Raw genomic sequence first — 19315 nt, 5'->3', positions numbered from 1 at the left:
TGTTCATTTTGTGCCTTCGGTTACTGAGGAAATGGGTTTGTAGAGGCAGCTGTGAAAGTACAGTGATGCGCACTAGGTAAGTATTTAAACATTTGTGAGAAGCACTGATCCAATACTGAGGTATCTCGGCTTAGCTTTGTGAGGAGAAACACTGTAAACCAATGATAGGGCAGCATTTGATTTTTCTTTTGACTGAATGATATTTTTGCTCTTATATTAGTCAATGTATATTGACAAGTTTTGCTTGCTTTAACCTAAAAAAAACAACTAAAAAAAACACTCAATCGTACCATGATTAAATAATTCCCGGTTTTGTCTGTTGAAACATTCTTTTAACTGGAAATATGTACAAAACATTGGCTAGCTTCATTAGAATGGAAAAGATTTTTTTTTCCTTTTCCCTGCTATTTCTTGAAGAGGAATGAAACTAGCATGTATATAGAAATTATGACTGTGAATTCATAATTCCAATGAATTCTTTCAGTACTGAGATTGCTGTATATTTTATGAGTAATAAAGAAATGAGTTATTTAATAATGAATATGAGTCTTTTATGGAGTATTGCCTTTAATTCTGTTATACAAGACACTCAGTTCAATGGGTCTTTTCACAAAAGACATTCTCAGGGGATTGATATTGTGCATAATGGCTAGTATACTAATTACATGAATTCTTGGGCTACTTTGTCATTTTAAAAAGGCCAGTCGAACACACTGCTGCTCTTCAAGTTGAATAAATGTTTTTTACAACCCAAGACAAGAGCTGTGCTGATTCTGCTTCATCCATAACACTATTTCTTCTGTCAAGATATAAATTATAAGTAAAATTTAGTAAAAAATGTGAAAAGAATGTTTTATCTAGAGCTAAAGGAATTGTTTTGCACAATTGGTTGGACAAACTGAGGGCCTGCAGCCTAAATTTAACCAATTCATATTAAACAGGCGCTGCGTTTAAACAGTATGTAATGAGCATGCCGCTTGTGTGAGGTCACACACAGTGACTCCCATGATTGGCTCACAAACCGGAAGTGGAGTGACGGAGGCGGATCCGAGCTAATCATTTGTTGACGCAGCGAGCAGGTAGCAGCCAATTTGTTCGCAACAGTTTCATGTAACATTCACGAGTCTCTGCAGAGTCATGGACGAAGTGACAGGAGCTCAGCTGATTGCCGAGTCTCTAAAGACTCAGGTAAGATCGTTTGAAAACATATAACACTGCAAACATGTACGAAATATTGTAAACTGTAGGTTTCTGTCTGTGCTGAAGTGAACCTGTTAGGGTCCGAAAAGTGTGTCAAAGTTCGAGTGCAGCGCTGTCGGGCAGAGTTGAACGAACTAGTCACATCCTTTACTTCAATAAAAGCACCAATGCATCAAATTAACAGTACTCCATTACAAGTAAAAATCCTACATAAAAAAATTAATACTTTTAAAACTAAATAAGTACCACCAGTAAAATATAGTTAGAGTAGTAAAGTAAAAGTACTGCACAGCACTGTAGCCTACATACGGATTAGTAGTAAAATACAATATTGAAATTAAAGCACTGCTTTGTTCCGTCTGACTGACATATTAGTATGTATGACATCATTAGATTATTATTATTATTATTATTACTGAAGCATCAGTGTGTAAGCAGCATGCTACTGTTGTAGCTGCTGCGGGTGAAACTAGTTTGAACTACTTTATATCCAGTTTTATATCCGTGGACAGCAGATAAATCTGAGGGGTCGTCACAGGACTACTGGGACTGGAACTAATCTTTGATTTTTGGTGATATATTGGATCATTTGAAAATGTACTGAAATGAAACCATACGAGAAGTTTATAGAGGGGGGAAAAAAAAAAAATCACTGTTCACAAATCTGGCCCGACTACACACTGCTGTTTGTAAGATAAGCTAAAACGATTAGAAACCTCTGAATGTGTACGTGGTTACTTTCCACCAGAGCTGGCAGGATGAGTCAACTTTTAATGCAGTTCAATTTAGTTAATTTACAATTGCATTTATTCGTAAAACTTGTTAATCTCAGGGACCAATGTGTGTACCTGCAGGAGGTGGAGTACATGTTCGGGATAGTTGGTGTTCCTGTCATTGAAGTGGCCATGGCTGCTCAGGCTGCAGGGATCAAATATGTGGGAATGCGCAACGAACAAGCGGTAAACACTCATACTTGCTTAGCTTCACCAGCACTTAATCCTTAAAACCACTGTGATGTTATTTTAATATCAAATCAATTCTGTCACACCACAGGCGTGCTATGCAGCATCTGCCATTGGATACCTTACAGGGAGGTGAGTGCACTGAGCTACTGAACAGAACAATGTGAGCAGCTGGTGTGGCACTGTGTAACCTACATGTTGCCGTTTCCTGTGGTTGTCCGAATCCAGACCGGGTGCCTGCCTGGTGGTGTCTGGACCAGGTCTCATTCATGCTCTGGGAGGAATGGCCAACGCCAACACGAACTGCTGGTACGGTGACTCTGTAAACAAACTTTTATTCAGCTGGCAGTCTGTAGAGTTTATTTAGTTTATAAAGTGAGTGTTGCCTTTGCTCAGGCCGGTGGTTGTTATCGGAGGGTCCTCAGATCGAAACCAGGAAACAGCAGGAGCCTTTCAGGAGTTCCCTCAGGTGACGCCTGCCTTCATGTGGCTTTTCATTTGACGATGCTTCATTACATTGACACTGTTGTTATTTGTTGCTAGGTGGAGGCATGCCGCCTGTACAGCAAATTTTCTGCAAGACCCAGCAGTCTCGAAGCCATCCCCTCCGTAATAGAGAAGGTAACACAACGATGTGCTCTCGCACTCTCTTTAACTTATTTTTGCTCAGTAATGTATGCAACATACTTACATGAGGTGTTTTGTGTCATCGGATAATATTAACCTAAATGTGACTGAAGTTTAATGATGTTTGGTTGCTCGTAGGCTGTCCGCACAAGCATGTATGGACGTCCAGGTGCTTGTTATGTGGATATTGCAGGGGACATGGTCAACGCTAAAGTGGACAGGAACAAAGTCAGGTGTGTTGTCATTTTTATATTTTGTTTTAAATATTTTTTATGCACAGTGTTACTTGTGAGATTTCCAGGTGAAAAAACATTCAAAGAAGTGTGTCTCTCCTGCAGAGAAGTGTCCTGCTGTCCTCCCCCACCAGTGAGTGTGGCTGATCATGGTGCCATCACAGAAGCCATCTCTGTCTTAAAAGCCGCAAAGGCTCCCTTAGTCATCATTGGCAAAGGTAACGCAAAACAAACATTTGCCATTAACTCTCCTTAACTTTCCATCACTAGTGAATATGTTAGGTGCAGTAGATACACAATAACAGCAATGCAATTGTGTCCAACAGGAGCAGCCTATGGCAGAGCAGGTACTGTGCTGAGGGAGTTTGTAGAACTGAGTGGCTTGCCGTTCCTGCCCACCCCCATGGGTAAAGGGGTCCTCCCCGATGATCACCCCAACTGTGTGGCTGCTGCCCGCTCAAGGTCAGCTTTACTTTCCAAACCAAGCTTTCTAAAGAACCAAACATTTGTTTGCAACATTAGCTCAACTGAGATGTTAGTGATCAATAGTACTATCTGTAACAGTACAGAATGACAATACAGTACAATAGTATAGTAATAAAAGTACAGTATGCACTTTGTATATTTTTCAGAAGCAAATTCAACAAAATATTGTACACTTTTAGAGAAGCAAAGTTCCAAAATGACATTTTCATATTGTATATCATAGAGATCTTGTCTTTTGCAATGATAATAACATAAATCTGTGGTTTTCACTCAGATTATGGAGTCACAATAAATGTTTTCAATTCTCCACACGTAGGATAATATCTGACAAGTTGTATGTTTCATGTCTAAAGAACCTCACATTTACTGTGAACCACCTGACAGAGGGGTGTTTGCCTTCATTACATCATGGAAACAGGAACATACAATCTCACTGGGTCTTATCCTGCTTATATCATGGCCACATGCCAACAAAATGCTGTATGTAATCAAACTTGAACATAAAAAGATAGTATTTGAATTTGTGTGTGTTCTTAGACCAAGTCTAACTAAACAGGAAGGTGTTCACGAGGCAGCTCCTAGTTTTTGTGTTGAAGGTGCAAAAGATCAAATTTACATTTATGTGTTACAATATGATCAAAACTTTCTGCCCAGAAGAGATAAAGCTACATAATGCTCACTCTCTTCCTCATGTGTAGGCTGTCTCTCTCATCCTTCACTCATACCCGAAACTCCTTCATGTCTCTCTATTTGGGCAGTTTTGGTCACGTTTGCTCTCTAGTTGATTCACAGATTCACGCCGTGAGCTCTTTCGCTGAGATTAGAGACTCATTAATTTTGGGATGGCAAACAAACATCTTTTTCATGGCTGTCCAGTTAAATGGTCACCTTCCACCCAATCAGAATCAAAAATTTCCAGTGACCACAGTATGAATACATTAAAGACATGTATTCAGCAAAGTCTTCCAAATACTTATGCAACTGTGCATGCATATTTATTTAGTTTTTGATAGACTAATTCTATCTCAACCCAATATTTTACCGCCTCTCTATTTGTTCTGTTACAAAGAGCTCTTCTCCAGGCTGATGTCGTGCTTCTGCTTGGAGCCAGGCTCAACTGGATTCTACATTTTGGTCTGCCACCCAGATTTAACCCAAATGTTAAGATCATTCAGGTATGCAAGTGACCAAGCCAAGTGTCTGTGTTAGTGTTGCCTTTCAGGTCTTCCAAAGTAATATTGCAATGCCTGTTCTCTGTTGTCAGGTTGACCTTTGTGCTGAGGAGATGGGTAACAATGTGAGGCCGGCTGTTGCCCTCCTGGGAGACATCAATGCTATTGTCACTCAGGTACATTATGGGCATGTCTACCCACAGACTCATCTTCCTCGTTGTGGTCTTTGTCATAAGATCCTGATGTGCTTTAAATATGTATATATAAGAGCAATGTTTCTGTGTTTGAGCTTTTGAATTTTTTTTTTTTTTTTTTTTTTTTATGACTTTGTGGCCGTGAGACATCTGTGTTTTATCAGAATCAACTTTATTGGTCAAATTCCTCCAAAATCATCACTACAGAGTTATACAACTGGTTGGTTGGTCGTAATTTGTTATTACCATTTTTTTTATTTTTTCCTTCAGCTCCTGACGTGTGTCCACAAAGACGGCTGGAAATATCCCTCTAATGCAGAGTGGTGGAACACACTGAAGAAAAAGATTGCTGCTAATGCAAAAATATCAAAGGTGGGTTTAACTCACTTGCAATGTGACACTATGTGGTTACTGAAACTGTGTCACCTGCTGATGATGTTCGTTTAATATAATTATGTATTTAACACATTTTCATATTGTATCTTGTATTATTTTTTTATCCAAGTTTTGTTTTCTTGTTTTATTCAATAGGAACTTGCCCTTGTGGCAACATTGCCCATGAACTACTACACGGTGTTTCACCACATTTCCCAGCTGCTGCCACGAGACTGCATCATTGTCAGCGAGGGTGCAAACACCATGGACATCGGACGCACCATGCTGAATAACTATCTTCCTCGGCACAGGCAAGCCAGTTTCCTTCAAGTAGAGATTAAAGACACACTTCATAGTTGTGTTAAGTGATTGGAAAAACAACTGTCCACGTAAAGCTGCGTGTGCTGCAGGAGGATTGATAAAGATGAGTGAGTCCAGGTGCCTCAGCTAACGGATGCCAAATACAGAGATAATCTGATCCAGTGTTTCTGGATGTAAATTTACGTGTTGTCTTAAAGACTAAATTCACCAGATGCTAACACTCGGTACAGATATAATTATTGTAAGTGAGGAATGTGTCTGGCTTGCTGTGTATATGTTCATGCTTGTCTCATAATGCTTTAAATGAGCTATTTTAGACCAAAATGGTGTTATCTGGAGACCTTAAAGATCCAGTCTTTGGTTATTTTTTGTGTCAGTAAGTGATGCTTTTAAGAACAAATAGGGTGAGAAACTGAAAATATAAAATACTCATTAAATTGATGAACACACCAGGATAAATGGAAAGAAACACTTCCTTGTGTAAAAATGCAGAGGATGTAATACCTGCATCCAATTTGCAAAATAATACTGGGTAAAGTAGCAGAAATATGCACAAGACTGGGAACTAAATTTGGGTTCACTGCAGTCTCCTGCACAAATTGTAATCTTGAAAGATGTACACTCTAAAGCAACAAAGATTTCAGATAGAAACAGGTGATCCACCTAATGTTGCACTCTACCCTGTCACAAACAGACCCCACCCCATGCTCCTCCTCCATGTCTACATGAGAAGTACACATTTTCAGGGAGATGTAAATTTCCCTATGTGACCCCAGGAGCATTTTATTCATAGCAAAGATTTTTTTTTTACCCTAAATTCTCAAACAGAAAGCTAAAACCAACATTTGCTTATTGACAGAAGAAAGTCTTTAAGTCTCTAATAAGTGCATTTTTAGTTGATTATTGTTAACTAATTCTACAGGTTGGATGCAGGCACCTTTGGAACGATGGGAGTGGGCCTTGGTTTTGCTATAGCAGCAGCTGCTGTGGAGAGGAGCGAGAACAAAGGCAAAAGGGTCGTCTGTGTGGAGGGGGACAGTGCCTTTGGATTTTCTGGCATGGAGGTTGAGACCATGTGCAGGTTGATTGGGTTCCACTGTTTCTGTTTATTATATACAGTCCAACCCCTGATATACTTTGATTTTTTTTTTTACATTTGTCTTCTCTTTTTTTTTTATCAGGTATAATCTACCTGTAGTCATCATTGTGGTCAATAATAATGGTATATATAGTGGATTGGATCCTGAGACATGGAAAGAAATGACAAAAATGGGAGATCTCACCTCAGTGTGAGTACACACATCATTGGGCAAAAGCACATTCACAATCAACCATGTAAAAAACTGTGACTTAATGAAAGGTGTCTTATGTCATCGTGTTGCCTTCTAGAGCCCCTCCTGTGGCCCTCCTACCCGAGGCCCGCTATGATGAGGTCATGACGGCGTTCGGAGGTCGAGGGTTCCTGGTGAGGACGGTGGAGGAGCTGCGTAGTGCCTTACAGCTCAGCCTGAGTGACTGGGAGAGACCGAGTCTCCTCAATGTGCTTATTGACCCGGCCTCAGACAGAAAACAGCAGGTAACTATGACCTTTAGGAAAACACACAGAGTGGTACAGGTCAAAATGAAAAAATACACTGGAGTTTTATTTTGTAGTTGGGGAGGTATTTTGCTCATCTGAACAGGTTCTTCGACCGTAATGGCAGGCAGGAAATCTTTAGACTGTCCTGTGAAGATGCCACGCCCCTAGTTGTGAGGAAGTAACTGACTCTGATGACTCTTCTTTTGCTTGAAATGCTGTTGTAATATCACTATCTCTGTTTTGTAGTCAACGACTAAATGCAGGAGGAAGGGGTCTCCATTGCTGATGGCATATTTGAAAAGTTTAATAAGATCCTCATTCACTAAGAAGCATGGCACCTTCACTGAATAAATATTAGATGTTACCTGTCTGTTATTAGAACCAAAAAAAGCCATTGGGATTAATGGCAAGACAAATTTATTTTACAATAGATGTTTATTCTGCCTTCTCTGAATAGTCCCCCTCTAAAGCTAGAGAGGAGAGAACTCATCTGTACACAAAGTGCCAGCCAGGACTTTAAACTTGTAAAACTACAAGATCCAAAAAAAATGGACACATTTGCATGTGCACTATTATGGAGACATATCCAAAAATGAGCAATTGTTAAAGTAATTTCCAATCCACAAATTACCAAAGTCTGCAAAAAAAAATAAACACAGGTGACAGGATATGTAGCAGCGCAGATAGATCACCTAAAGTTAGGTTAGCTGTTGGCCCATCTTATCAAACATTTCCTTTTAAAAGTAGATTTTTGAAATGTACTTGTAAGCGATGCATTAACAAGTGATTACAGCTGATTGGCTGAGATGCATGTCTCCAATAGCAGTGCGCCTGAACATGTGATTGTTAACACTGAACATACAGTACACTTCATGCAGAGAAGCTTAGAGTCACCTCTATAAAAATTACAACAAACCACAGAACTACAACCAGCCAGAACAACATCTATGGCTGAATCCTCTGTGCTTTCAATCGCTTGCCAACTTAATGGGTACACTGATAAAATCAGGAGGCTCTGAGGCTGCTAAACCCACCACATGTTAACACTTTTTAAAGACTTTTAGACAGTCAGGATTAAAGGGTCTTTAAAAAGAACTTGGCACTGGTGATAATAATTTATATCTCAAGTCTCACCTTTGACCACATTTTATCCCTTTTTGGCTCAGTGTCCTGACAGACTTGATGTGAGAACAGACTTGACAGTATATTAAATATATGACCAAAACCTGCCGGACTGATTCGGCACCTTATTTTTAACTGGTGCCCTGCAGGAAGTCAAAAAGAGAGTGAGTGACTTTGACAGTCGCAACAGTAAAGCCAGACGTGATTAAAAGTAACAGCGTTTTCGGTTCGTGATTTGTCTACGGCGACAAACATCTTGGTGTTTACTTGACTCTGGTCTCATCCTTACGGGGCTATGTGACCGACATGCCTTTCTGAGAAGTAATCCGTACACTCCAGGTGCAACGCAGAACTGTTGTATTCCACTCACAATCCCTCCACCTCACACCAACCTGACCTTTCTATTTCAGGGTCCCCATAATTAGAAAGCACGGGCCTCTGTGTTTATGTTGAATGTATCCACGCAACCCTTTACAGACATAGTTGAAGGTTGTGTTGGGGGCAGTATCCATGACGCCAAACTACGTGGCTGCGCACTCTGCAGCCAGTAGAAACACTTTTCCCTTTATTTGAGGTGTGCTCCCTCATAGTTTGTCACCTGGCTAAAAGTCGAGTCGGAATGAAGACAAAACTATTATTTGTTGCGGCACAACAACCAGCATTCATAGGGGTCACAAAAAGCTAAACAGCTCTATCATTCAGGAGGCCTAATGAAATGCTGTGTTGTCTGTATTTGCAGGAGTTTCCTTGGCTCACACGCTCCAACCTGTAGACTTGAAACTCCCTCCTTTGTCCAGAACATTATCCCATGAGCAGTGATGGTTTTCTTCAGGCAACTGGAAAATATGTAGCTGCTTTTGTATTTGTGATTGTTTCCATGAAATAACTGAATATTGTTTTGATTTTTGCAATACTTCAATATTAAAATTAACTAAATAACACTACAATAAAGCATTTTTTACACATTATATAATGAATGCTATTTCTTTGTCAAATTAGTCTTTTTTTTTCCTCAATTGGGCTGCGACTTTCAGTTCCTCTGATGATTATTGTCTTGAATAATTGTTTGGTGTATAAAATGTCAAAAAACAGTGACAATCTGCATTTAAAAAAGCTGAAGCTATGTCTTGTTTTGTGAGAACAGATCAAAAACCTAAAGGAAAGTTATTTTATTTTACAAGAATGTAAAACAACGACAACAACAAATAGAACATCCTCGCACTCAAGTAGTAATTGATCATAGATCATAATAGTTGCAGATTAATTTTGTGTCAGTCAATTTATTGATTAATATTTCAATTCTAATAGATAGCATTATTAGTGTACAGTATGTGGCTTAATAGATGATGTAGTGTAAAGGAGGAAAAAACTAGAAGACTTAAATATGATTTCATATGTCCTCACCTTTCTCCTTATGTACCTTCATTAATTTACACCATTTAATATCACATTTTGTCAGGGAAGTCTTTCAAAAACGAGGAATTCTAGCAGCAGTGACAGCATTTGCAATGTTTACATATTTATATGCAGTCAGAGCTTCAAGCTGGATGACTCAATCACTTAAGTTTCTTGCAGACCTGATGCATTTTGTCACTGGTGCTTTTGTAATCTATGCAAACAATGGAATCAGAATTTTCACGAGTGCTGTTGAGAAGCGATGTAGATTGTATTTTGTAGGGTTTTTTTTTTTTTTTTTTACAGCTCTTACAAGAGCCTCTGTGGAAATGCAGACACTTTATTTTGTGAGACAGACTGTAAAGTAAAACCGATATAGCTTGAACTACATGTATAACACAACGTAGAGTGTGCTGCATAAAAAAGATGCACTAATCAATACAATTATTGGCGGATACAGTTTTGAAAGATATATTGGGACGTACAAATGCACTTAAACACCTTCGTGCTGAATCCTGTTCTTTAAGAAAAGCCCACTGTGAGTTGGTCTCTGATTAAGTCTTCCTAGTGGAGTGGAAACAACAAAAGGCACCCCCTATAGTAGTAGAGATCTAATATTGGCAGCAGGAGCAGCTGGCGGACTGTCTCCTGTAATTTTAGAGCACACTGATGCGGAGGAAAGGTTTAATGGGTATTGGTCAGCGTACCCTCTTCTGAGGGCGTAAAGGAGACAGAGCCGAGCAAGCAGAGAGGGAGGGGAGCAGAGGGAGAGGACGGTGAGGAGAGAGGGAGAGGGGAAAAAAAAAAGGCAGCGCGTAAGGGCTGCTGTGGCTCAGAAATAAAGTCAGGCAACTATCTGGAGCAGCATGACTCTTCTAACATTTGGACTGTATCTGCCACTGTGGTTCTGTTATGGCCTGGCTCAATCCTCTTTACTGGACAGCTTTATTTCATTCCCAGCAGGTAAGAATATTATAATCCCGGGCTCGCATGTGTGTGTCTGTCCTGTACTGTACATACAGTACTGTGCACGCACAGGAGTAGAGGGGGGCTGTAAAAGCACGGATTCTAAATGTTTAAGTTTTAGATTAACGTTGAGCTAATCTTCATACAGTGCAGTTGTTTTTATTTTCTTGTTGCCCATGAGGTAGATTGGAAATGCCTCTATAAATAGCGAGACCAGCTCCAGTCCTCCAGTGAGAGGCACAGGCACTTCATATCTGTGTCCAGCTCAAGGAATCCTGCTGGATGGGTGTCATGATTTGATAGTTTGCACCTGTTTCCCTGTTTGCTTGTGCTGCTCCTGCATGCTGTCGCCTCCTTGATTTGTCCAATATTTGCTCTGTGTGTGGGATTTGTTGACAATTTGTCACATGTTATTCAGTTGCATGTCCATGTGTCATGAAATAAGCATTTCTCATCTCATGCCAATGATCAGTTTTACTGGTGCTGTAGTTAAAAAAAACCTAAAAAAACATAACCGTGTCGTCTTCTGACTGTCTTCTCTTTGACTCCTGGCATCATTTGTGACTGCATGTAACACCATGAATAGCTATGAGATCCCAGGAGCAGCAAAAGAGATTCAACCCATGCTGTTTACTGAGTCCGCCTCCACCTCCCCTGTTTCCTCCACCCCCTTCACTTTGGCGCCGCCATGCTCATGTGAGTCAAAGTCATGTGACTTTCTATTGTGAAATATGTGACTGTTGATATGTCCTTGGGTTACATCTAAACAGCACCATATTTACTGTCTTTTGACCCCTGAATAAGGGTATTGCTTATAGAAGTCTGATGGTAAAACATCCAGGAAAAATGACTTGACAAGCTTTTTTTTGTAGGTTGTGAAGTGTTTGGTCAATAATGGGATCAATTTGAGACTTAGACGTCTTTAACAAACTTTTTCAAGACAGTGGTAGTCAGTGTTGTATTGTCTTCTAATTAGAAATATCATTCTGCTGACTTTTCTACAACAAGCATTTGTCAAAGTTGCAAAAGAAAAAAAACTGTATTTTAATTTTTTTTTTTTTTTTTTTTTAACAGAACGAAGGTATTTCACATGGTGGTGAATCTGGTTTGGGCAATCAGAACAAAGGTTCTGCCTGCGTCCGAGGCCCCCCGGGGCCTTCTGGTCCCCCTGGACCTCAGGTAGGAAACCAGACTCTTCTCAAACATCATGGTTCTCCTAACATTAATAATACACTATAGATGTGGGACCTTGGCATTGTCATTATATTATTCTAAGACATTTTCCATCACAATTTGACTTCACCAACAGTCTGACTAAATCACTGTCTGTTTCATGTTGGGGTCTACATATTTTTAGGGTGTAAAGAATTTGTACTCCAGCAACATAGGGTCCCCCGCCTCCTCCTCAACTTGATAGTTCCTGCAGAGCAGGAGATGGGGATTTCTCTGGTCCATGCAGCACAGCAGCCCATTAACGCTCTACATTTAGCTGGGACACAAATAGCCTTTTTCCACTGCCTGCCAGTGTGCCACACATCATTCTCAGAAACTGTCCGAAGAGCTGTCTGCTTGGAAAGCCGTACCGTGTCGCGTAAATTCCAGGGATTACCAGCACATGCCTGTGTGTGTCCATGTGTTTGTGTTCTCTGGTGATGAAAGATATTAAGACGTTTTGGTTCAATAGCAGCTTGTGACTCAACCTATCCACTGTCAGCTCAGCATTTAAGAAGCGAAAAGCAGATTTACCAAATGATAGATGAAGCTTTTGTCCTGGTAGCTAATCTTAGGGTTCTAAAGCACCAGCTGGATTGCAGCAGCATTTTAATACATCAAAAGAGACCCACGAGGCACTTTTTAAATCAATAGGGGCAACTCAGCCTTTAACTAATTGAAACTGCAGCTGTGGGCTCCCAGAAGCAGACGGGACATTGTGGTGGGATGTTGTGGAGAATAAAACTAATTTAGATGTTTATCTCTGTAATTTATAAGAAGGTACTATATATTTAATGTTCTTTATGTTCATTAGGGTCCGCCTGGAATACCAGGGATCGGAGGGCCTAAAGGAGAAAAGGTATGAAGTTTATTTGGTCGAGCTTCATCAAATTTTTCAGGCTACTTATTATTCTTAGAAGCTAAAGTTCAATTGACCTGTTGCACATGACTGAAAAATGCTCCCTGGAAGTGTATTAAATGACTGCTGTCCTTGTCCCCTCCTCCACATCCTGTTGTCAGGGAGAAATTGGACGACCTGGGCAAAAGGTGAGAGTCTCCATTAATCACTCCATATTCTTTACTAAGTGGATTTGCTCAAAAATGAGATACAATGCCTCCGCCTGCTCGCTAGCTGTAAGTCAGAGCGCTGCCAGTGCCTTGTTGTGTACATCAAGAGATTGTGAGCAAGCACAACCTTGACAGGACACAGAACAGACACATTGACAGGATGCAAGGGTTGCAGGGCTGCTGAGACAGGCTGTTTTTATGGCCCAGGGACTTGCTGTCGGTCTGCTCTCTCACAGAAGGGGGGAACATATTGCATCCATATCGACATCCAGCATCAGGCTTCCCCATCAGATGCCCTCTCCTCCCTCTCTGTTAGAATGACAGGAAGATAGACACAGCTTTATTTAAAGCTTAGGACATAGTTTTGACGTTTGGAGAGAAGTGACCTCCCAAATGATCAGTCGCCGTGGTGGGGCGTAAAATCGGCCCAGTGGGGGAGCTTCACTGGTCGGTGGCCTGACTGAGCAGCTTTGCAGTGCTGCAGTGCAATTTAGCTTAGTGCTTCAGCCAGGTCATTAATCATTTTATTTCCCACAAGCACAGACTCCTGTTCTATATACAGCCCATCATTTAATTAAAGAGAGCAAAGTGACAGGGCTCGTTAAAGCCATTCTCCCCCTACATGTGCAGCAGTGTCTGATGAATACTGTAGCAAACTGGCTGTCAGCTAATGCAGCAAATTCTGCACTTAGATTTCTCTTTTCTTAATCTGCAAACAGGCACATGAGGCTCAGATTTCATAAGCAGCTAACTTCTTCAACTGCGGCAGCAACTGTTTTATTAGTCTTTTATAAGGCATTTCAGGTTGTGTTTCCTGTCAGGGTCGGACAGGGCCTCCTGGACTTCCTGGGAAACCGGGGCCGCCTGGATGGCCAGGACCAAGTGCGGCCAAAGTGAGTAAGTCAGACCTTATAATGTAGATCATATAGAATATGACATTACAATAGACCAGTAAGTGCCAGAGTGCCAGATATGATTTGCATTCAATCCCATACTGTGTGATGTAAGTTGAAGACAACCTTCTCTATGTGGATGCTCGATGCAACAGAATAAAAAGAAGCATCTGAGTTCAAAGTCTGCACTCATAATTTTTTTTCATTGGGTTGTGGTAATATTTGTGGCATGTGTTTTTAATAAATGAAGCCAATCAAAAATCTGTCTGATATTTTCCTATGCGTCAGGGTGAGAAAGGTGACCACGGACTGATGGGTTTGCCTGGAGCCAGAGGACCAATTGGGCCAAGGGTATGACTTACATATGAACTACACTAATCTGGAATGATGTCAACTTTACTTTATTTTGTTTCATCTTATATCATTGTTTAAATATCTTTAATTCTAGGGTTTACCTGGGTATAAAGGAGAAAAGGTACGTGACGGTTTTATTCAGTGGGGCATACCATAAGAGTTATCGATTAACATCCTTATCTCTAACTGTAATCTGCTCCATCAGGGATCGCGAGGTGACCGTGGTGAGAATGGATTAAAAGGAGACAAGGTGAGTAAAGTTTATGAGCAGTACTGTACATCCACTGTTTGAAATCTGAGTTAATATTGTCTACTGTTGTTTACCCACAGGGTACAATGGGTTTCCCAGGAATGCTCGGGCAAAAAGTAAGTAACACATTCATACAAGCAGGGGTTATGACTTTGTGTCCCCCAAAATTACAGCTTTTATCATCTGGACAATTAGGAAAAGTTTTTGAAAAGTGAATTGGTCTGATGTGTTGTGCAGGGTGAAATGGGTCCAAAAGGAGAACCTGGAATCTCAGGAAACAGAGGACCCACTGGCCGACCAGGGAAGAGAGGCAAGCAGGTGAGGAGTTTGCGGACGATCTGGTTGTTCTGCATTACAGCAGTAGCATATGGAGTTATATTTGTGTCTTAGTTTTGGGTGTGCAAGTCTCAACAATTTGCGCACAGAAAAAGATTGATGTAGTTTTATTTACGGTGTTGTAGGTAAATAAAAATGTGTTTTGTGGAGAGGATACAGTGAGTTTGGCAGTGCTCAGAGCAGGGAGAATTAATAGGTCAAATTAATACAACTCAGGGAGAGAGGTTATTATTTTTACGCTTATGCAGATTGTAGCAAACACAGAAATACATTTACTGAAAAGAGTAGATTGTTGCTCAAATTATATTGATAATTTCTTTGAAATAATTTCTCCTATGTGCCTCCTAAAAAAAATTTAAAAAAATTGGACCTAAAAATTTGTGGCTCAGAAGGGAATTTTAACTTTACGACACGTGGTATAAAGAAATGCTTTGAACCTGACCACGTTCTCTTGTTTTGGTTGGGTTTTAGGGAGTAAAAGGAGACACAGGAAGTCTAGGTCCTATGGGACCTGCAGGCCCACAGGGACCTCCGGGCCACCCCGGTCCTCCTGGTTCACCTGCCACAGGTGAAATCCCCTGCAGATATAAAAACTGTCATGTTGTTCTGTCATGATTTAGATTGTGTATGCTCTGCACTTTGTCTGTACTGAGAGTGTGGGAAAAGCTGTGCTACCAATGGGAAGGGAAGCAAACACTCATGTCAGCAAGACCAGTGTAAGAGGTAACACCGGTACTCTTATTTAGAACCAGAGAAATCTAATCTCCTGAGTCGAAACAGGATGCTTTCATCATGACATCATGGGGCTAAAATGGATTCCCAGATGGCAAGCCTTCGTACAGTTTTACTAATATTACATCACCACATAATCTAAGTGACATTTCTTATCTTGATCAGGTTTCTGTAGGAATAAAGCTGATTGTGTTTGCTTCCTGACAGATAAATCAAAGATACTGCCTCAGCAACACTCAAGCCGACAGTGTTCTGTTACTTTGCACTCCACACTCAGCTTCTGCTTGTTGTTTGTGCTGTTTGCCTTGTGTCTTTTCATGTATTTATTTTTTTTTGTTCTCTTTGTATATGTAGGTCTCTACATGCTTGGAGCAAAGGGTGCACGGGGTCCACCGGGGCCTCCTGGAAAGTGCAGCTGCAGATCTCTCAGTAGTTCTCCATACGATGATTATCACTCCACAGGAAACTATCCCAAAGTACCCGCGGTGAGGAATGACTAGTCTTGTTACAGTCAAATGCTTCTATTACAGACACATCACTGAAAAACTTGAATTAAATTTAAATGTTGAATGTTTTTTGTCAAAAGGTATATAAAATTCTCTGATATTTTTTTGATATTGTGTTTTTTAGAAACCCTTGACTAAATGTTTTTTAATAGCTTTTGAGTTAATTATTTTAAGATAATGAGTAAGATATGTATTGAAACATAAAAATATGCCTACCTGGGGTATATATATTGCTTTAAGATACATGCTGCCAGCTGGAATATTACATTTTTATGTTGAATTTTTCAGAATTGCTCTACAACATGACTAAATATTCAAAATGCTCTCATATTGCCTTTCATTTAGATCTTCGTGGTGAGCAATGAGGAGGAACTGGAGCACATTCAGACCGATAATGCTCTTGCATTCCGAAAAGACCACAGATCTCTCTATTTCAAAGACATCGATGGCTGGCTGCCAATCCAGGTATCACCGCACACAGCAAAATTAAACTGTATCTTTTTTCTTTTCTTTTTTTCATGTTTGTTTCAGACAGATCTTCATTTTTGCTTCAGTTTTTTAAACTCTGTAAAAGACCTTTCCATTCCAGATGACACCCTTCCAGTCCATGGAAAATGCACCTGACGATGAAGGCTACTGCGGTGACGGGATAGTGCAGATCCCCAACGGGGAGGAGTGTGATGACGGAAACAGAGTCGTCACTGACGGCTGCGTCAGTAAGTCACTTGTCTGTGTTAGATGGTCTATAAAAGTTCAACAAATACCTTAGTTGTACTTTGCTGTGCACATATAACATCACCCCCACACTCCTGCTGGCTCCCCTTACAGAGTGTAAACATGCCCACTGTGGAGACGGATACCGCTATGAAGGGGCTGAGGAGTGTGATGGAAAGGACTTTGGCTACCAGACATGTAACTCATATCTTCCAGGGTAAGCACAGTAAATACCTTCAGTATTTGTGGACACACAATTTTGCTGCATGAAAAGATAGAGATATAAAACTGTCCTAATGGTGTTTCTCCTGTTATTTGTAGGTCATATGGTCACCTCAAGTGCTCACCATACTGTGTTATTGACTCCACAAACTGCAAGTACTTCACTTGAGGAGGAGTCTGGACGGTGCTGCAGGATCCTCTGTGTGTTCTTTGCTTGACACATAACAGGAATATTTTAATGCAAAAAAAAAAACAGAACAATAATGCTCCAAGCAAGAGACTCCAAAAGAAGAGGCAGCCACTGATTCTATGGTGAAGGAAAGAACAAAACTTATATATAAATACATCCAGTATAACTCATATGTATTGCTGCTGAGATGCCACGTAGCTCCCTGGAGTTATAGAGTCAGTCAGCGAAGGTGAAAATCCACACATAGGAAATGCACAGGACAACTGCACGCCGTCTTAACAAGCAGGATTTTCGACGGGCCTCCTCACCGATGCGTGACTGGACCGGAACCAGAACGCAACAGTTGTGCGACAGCCGTGCAGAAACTTGATTAAGTGCCAGAAGGGAGATGTTGCAGAGAAGCAGTAGCTGCGATGGAGGAGTATTAATCTTGACCCAGTTACTGTTGAGAAAGAGAGGCAGTAGGACATCCAGAGCTGTCGCCCCAGGTATTCTACTGCGGTGTGAGTGACAGTGCACAGCATTTGCATGAGGCTGGGATTACTACAACCATGACAGCAGCTCTCATTCCCCAAGCATGTACCCTATCACTTTAATTATTATTGCCACGACAATTTTGGTACTGTATACTCTCAATATCACATCAAGAATCTCTGATGTTAAGGTAAAACCAGGTATATAGTAAGATCAATATATGTATGAGTAGGGATGTAGATAGAGGTGGTTATAGTGCACTACATATTCTGTATATAGTGAGTTACGCACTTCTAATCTTTGAGTGAGACTGTTAGATCCGGAGGCCGGCCACACTTGAGTTCTACCTGGTCCTGAAACTTCAGAAATTGACTTAGTCTCATTAGCTTTGGTGGATCTGTACTTAACAGCGACACCCAGTCTGGACAAGGTTTCATAAATCCAAAAACTTCTCAGGAACTAACAGGTAATGTAGCTCCATACAGCACCTCTCACACGTACCCTCCACCAACTCTCTTTGTAAATGAAATGGCAGTGACTGTACACTGAGGCACACAGCTAACTCAAGCAAAAGCTTTAAGGCGTCGACCACGTGCGGCCCTGTAGAGTCAAGTTCCTTCCTTGTGCTTCAAAGGGAAATGAAATATACTGCATGTGAAGGCTTGAAACTGTTATGTTCTTAATTTCCTCACTGCACAGGAAAGACCGGACGAGTCTATAGCTGCTAGAGAGGGGGGGAATTCAAATTCCACACTATTATATGGTCATTACTGTATTTACTCTAATACCTCTTTATCCAGTCTTTCTGTCTTATATCCAGCAACAGAGAAACTCAACAGTAAACTTAACAGTGTAGATGTAGTCTGCTGTGTGTTGGGCACCAATGCTGAAAATGACTGTGCCGATATAAGCTGACTGTTTTTCCATAAGCTACCGTTATGAGTCGCTGTGCCAAGGGAGAGCTTTTTTTCAACCATACTTTGATGTAGTCGATTGTTTCTTTGATGAGAGCAATCAAAAGATGAAGACTGTTAATATGTTGTGTCCGCATGCTTGTGAAGATCTGACTTTGTCTTTTGTAAATCATCATTGCATTCATCAGCATAGCAGGTGTCTTAAGAAATGTCAGTCTTGCTCTGCCCAGAGTTGCTACAGTACTGTATGTATGACAAACCTTATAGTGATGAACTGTGCCACGCACAAAGCTCAAGTACCTTCTGGAAACTATGCTGAATGTTGTGTCTGTGGCCTGTGCTGCTGTGCTCTATCCTATAATGTCTATGCACAACAATGCTGAAATATGCATGTGGTAATGTACTGTAAGGCTTTATGAAGTGTAGTATGCACTGTGACAATATTGTTTTTCTTTATTCTGATATGATTTTTATAGTAGTTGTGGACAATTTAAAAAAAAAAAAAAGAATGGAAATAAAACAGGATTTTAAATCATTCACGCAGTCGTACGTACGCAAGTTTAAACTTCGGTCAGGAGCTTCGTCCTGTCTGTTGAGACCAAGTGACTGGGCGCTGTGTGGACAGTGATGGAGATGCTATTGATGTTCTCTCAGAGCACAAACTGTAAAAAATAAAAAATCAACAAGATATCTAGCAGGTGAAAAAAGATGCTGTCAGCAGCTCCTTGTAAAGTGCTGTGTTTAGTCTAAATAGTAAACAGACCACGCACTGAGCTCTTGCTGTTTCTCAGACATGGCAAAGGCTTTTCAGCTTTTTA

At 40.6% G+C, this 19315-nt stretch overlaps 2 protein-coding genes across 2 annotated transcripts; both read left to right on the top strand.

Moving 5' to 3' along the window:
* The first annotated feature begins 1081 nt into the window (after positions 1–1081).
* Positions 1082–9247, top strand: hacl1 (2-hydroxyacyl-CoA lyase 1). Its single transcript, XM_069696176.1, has 17 exons — positions 1082–1188; positions 2055–2159; positions 2254–2294; positions 2391–2471; positions 2559–2631; positions 2706–2783; positions 2928–3022; positions 3128–3240; positions 3349–3484; positions 4578–4683; positions 4773–4856; positions 5145–5246; positions 5406–5560; positions 6493–6651; positions 6752–6859; positions 6960–7146; positions 9011–9247. Exons 1-17 carry the CDS (start codon positions 1138–1140, stop codon positions 9041–9043), a joined length of 1707 nt encoding a protein of 568 aa, XP_069552277.1. The 5' UTR covers positions 1082–1137; the 3' UTR covers positions 9044–9247.
* Positions 9248–10285: 1038 nt separating this feature from the next.
* On the top strand, positions 10286–19032 carry colq (collagen-like tail subunit (single strand of homotrimer) of asymmetric acetylcholinesterase). The gene is made up of 17 exons (XM_069696177.1): positions 10286–10629; positions 11219–11328; positions 11707–11811; positions 12659–12703; positions 12865–12891; positions 13734–13805; positions 14094–14156; positions 14254–14280; positions 14365–14409; positions 14490–14525; positions 14647–14727; positions 15217–15313; positions 15832–15962; positions 16329–16448; positions 16573–16699; positions 16812–16914; positions 17019–19032. Exons 1-17 carry the CDS (start codon positions 10533–10535, stop codon positions 17086–17088), a joined length of 1356 nt encoding a protein of 451 aa, XP_069552278.1. The 5' UTR covers positions 10286–10532; the 3' UTR covers positions 17089–19032.
* The last annotated feature ends 283 nt before the right edge of the window (positions 19033–19315 follow it).

This window comes from Brachyistius frenatus, unplaced genomic scaffold (genome assembly GCF_029030835.1).
Source record: "Brachyistius frenatus isolate BFR_SWC_R1_liver_20210118 unplaced genomic scaffold, ASM2903083v1 Contig_20, whole genome shotgun sequence".
NCBI lineage: Eukaryota > Metazoa > Chordata > Actinopteri > Embiotocidae > Brachyistius > Brachyistius frenatus.
This window is presented reverse-complemented; position numbering and strand designations above follow the sequence as displayed.